This window comes from Hevea brasiliensis, chromosome 14 (assembly GCF_030052815.1).
Source record: "Hevea brasiliensis isolate MT/VB/25A 57/8 chromosome 14, ASM3005281v1, whole genome shotgun sequence".
In the NCBI taxonomy this organism is placed as follows: domain Eukaryota; kingdom Viridiplantae; phylum Streptophyta; class Magnoliopsida; order Malpighiales; family Euphorbiaceae; genus Hevea; species Hevea brasiliensis.
In genome coordinates, this window is record NC_079506.1 from 3,292,422 (window position 1) to 3,294,952 (window position 2,531).

At 39.1% G+C, this 2,531-nt stretch overlaps 1 protein-coding gene across 1 annotated transcript; it reads left to right on the forward strand.

Moving 5' to 3' along the window:
• The first annotated feature begins 1,312 nt into the window (after nt 1–1,312).
• On the forward strand, nt 1,313–2,306 carry LOC131172484 (vegetative cell wall protein gp1-like). The gene is made up of 2 exons (XM_058133286.1): nt 1,313–1,840; nt 2,187–2,306. Exons 1-2 carry the CDS (start codon nt 1,313–1,315, stop codon nt 2,304–2,306), a joined length of 648 nt encoding a protein of 215 aa, XP_057989269.1.
• Nucleotides 2,307–2,531: the final 225 nt, after the last annotated feature.

Below are 2,531 nucleotides of genomic sequence, written 5' to 3' on the forward strand. Positions count from 1 at the left end.
CAGAGATTAAAGCACTATATTGTTAGAGAACCCACACAAAAAGGTTGTAGAGGTTTCATGGCTTGGTTCTCCAATCAGGGATATTTAGGTGATTTGGAGTGGAAGGTCAAGCTTAAGACCTTAAACAAGCGCTTCTTGGGAGGCAACCCAAGCGTATCCTTTTATAGATTATTAATTTTTCATTTCATTTCATTTTCAGTTTTTACCCTCATTAAACTCAAAAGTGACATTTGTTTATCTTTTGTAGGTCATTCATGAAGATTGGGCAAATTGACACTTGTAGCAAAAACAAAGAATTGAAAGGGAGCAAGTATAAGCAAAATTCTGCACTTTATCCAGTACCTGTGAACAGTAACACCTTTAAACTTGTGCTAAATTGCTGATATTGCAATCTATTTGATAGCACATGTTTAATTTTGTGTCTTGTGTAAATTCTGTGAAATGCAACTTGAATGAGGATCAATTTTGATATTTAGGACTGATGTGAGCTTTATTGAGGTGCAAAAATTAGTGTTTGTTAAGTTTTACCTTTTAGTGTATATATAATTTTGTAATCAGTTAGGAATTTACATGTTTTTGTTTTAATTGCTGCTAGTTTTTATAGTCTACAGATTTTTGTTACTGTTCATGCTACTGTTCATGCTGCTTAAAAAGTCAATTTCTATGTCTTTTCTGCAATTTTTGAATGTTTCGAACTTGTCTCAAATGCTGCTGAAAATGTGCTTTTGGTATAAGTTTAGAAAGGAGACCATTTCATTAAGTGTGCAAAAAGGTAGTCACAATGGGTGCTTAAAATGAACAATGATTGCAAAAAGCTAAATGAACATGTGCTATGCTTACTAAGTTTATGAGAGATGATGAGTTAAAATTCTTTAATTTTATGGTGTTTGTGTGTATTTGGTAATTGCTGAGGGTCATGATAGCATTCCATAGTATTTAGACTGTTTTTGGTAAGTGAAATCACAATTTTTTCTAAAACCTGCCGAAACTTGCTGATGATGTTGCTTACTAAGCAGTATCCTAAGCAAATTCTGCTGAACCCTATGCTTAACCCCAAGCACAGCCCAAATTACCAGTTGTTTGCCCCACATTTTAAAAAGCCCAAAACTTTTACCATTTTTATGAAAACCCTCACCCAAACTCCCGATAAGCCACAACTCTCATTCTGCCAACTCCCTTCCTGCACTATTTTTTCCGGCAATTTTTAAGGGAAGCTGAAAAGTTTCTTTCTTTTCATTAAATGGTGAGAACCAAAATGTGGTCCACCCACAAACCCAAATCCAGAAGATTTCGGCACTCTGTCAAATCGAAAATGGGCATTCCATCATCTCTACCCACAAACCCTAACCCCAGTCCCAGTCCGCCGCTCCCTCAGTCACCACCACGGCAAACGCCGCCGTTACCTCAGTCACCACCACCGCAAACGCCGCCGTTACCTCAATCGCCACCACCTCAATTACCGCCACTACCCCCAGGCCAAACACCACCTCTCATTCCGCCGACCCCCCTTTCGCCACAAACTGAGCCGCAAAATGAGACACCTATTTTCGACACTCAGTTCCCAGAACCAATGCCTGAACCTGAGCCTACACAAACGAAGTCTAAAGGTAAAACTAAAAAGGCTGCAGGTAGAGCCAAGAAAACCCCTGTCGAAAAACGAAAAAGAGCACCCTCTGTTCCCTTCGACCTAAACTCTCCACCTCAACCTTCCTCTGAACCAGTCAGCAAAAGGACTAGGTCTTCCTCGCAAATTCCACCACCAGCGGTCCAAACACCTGTATCTCAGTCACCCTTAAACTCTCCAGCAGCACCTGCATCATCTGCTAATGACATAGAGGAGGTAATTTCTCCATTACCTTGGGCTTTTAGAGACATGGATATGAAAAATGCTTATGACAGTTTAGTTTCTAAACCTATTTTGGCAAACAAATATATGGATGAGCAGATTTTAAAAGAGCTAGGCATTTATGACTCTGTATTTGACTATTTAGATGCTATCAGCTAGACTAAATTTGCTAGGATTAGAGAACCAGTGTACAAGGATTTGACCTTGGAATTTTTGAGTTCCTTAAGGCTGAATTTCAAACCAACAGTACCTGAGCATAAGGATGTGATATATTTTCGATGTGCTGGCATTGATAGGGAGTTAGACATGGATGCTATGAATGCAATTTTTGGTTTTCAAGATTCGGGCTATAAAAATATTGAGTGGCAGCAAACTGTTTATGACCCTGTTCAATTCTGGAAAGATATTGCACCTTTTGGGGGTTATTATAGACAGAGGACTGCAAAAGCCTCTAGGATAGTTGATCATGTATTAAAATACCTCCATAGGTTCATTTCTTACACTGTTTTAGGAAGGGGACACAGTAACAGTATTGTGGGAACTGGAGACTTATTTTTCTTGTGGTGCATGAAGGAGAGAAAACAAGTAAGCACAGCCCATTTCATAGCTACTCATTGGCACCAAATTGTCACAAAGCATACCAAAGGTAGTATAGTTTTTGGAGGATATATAACTGCCATAGCCA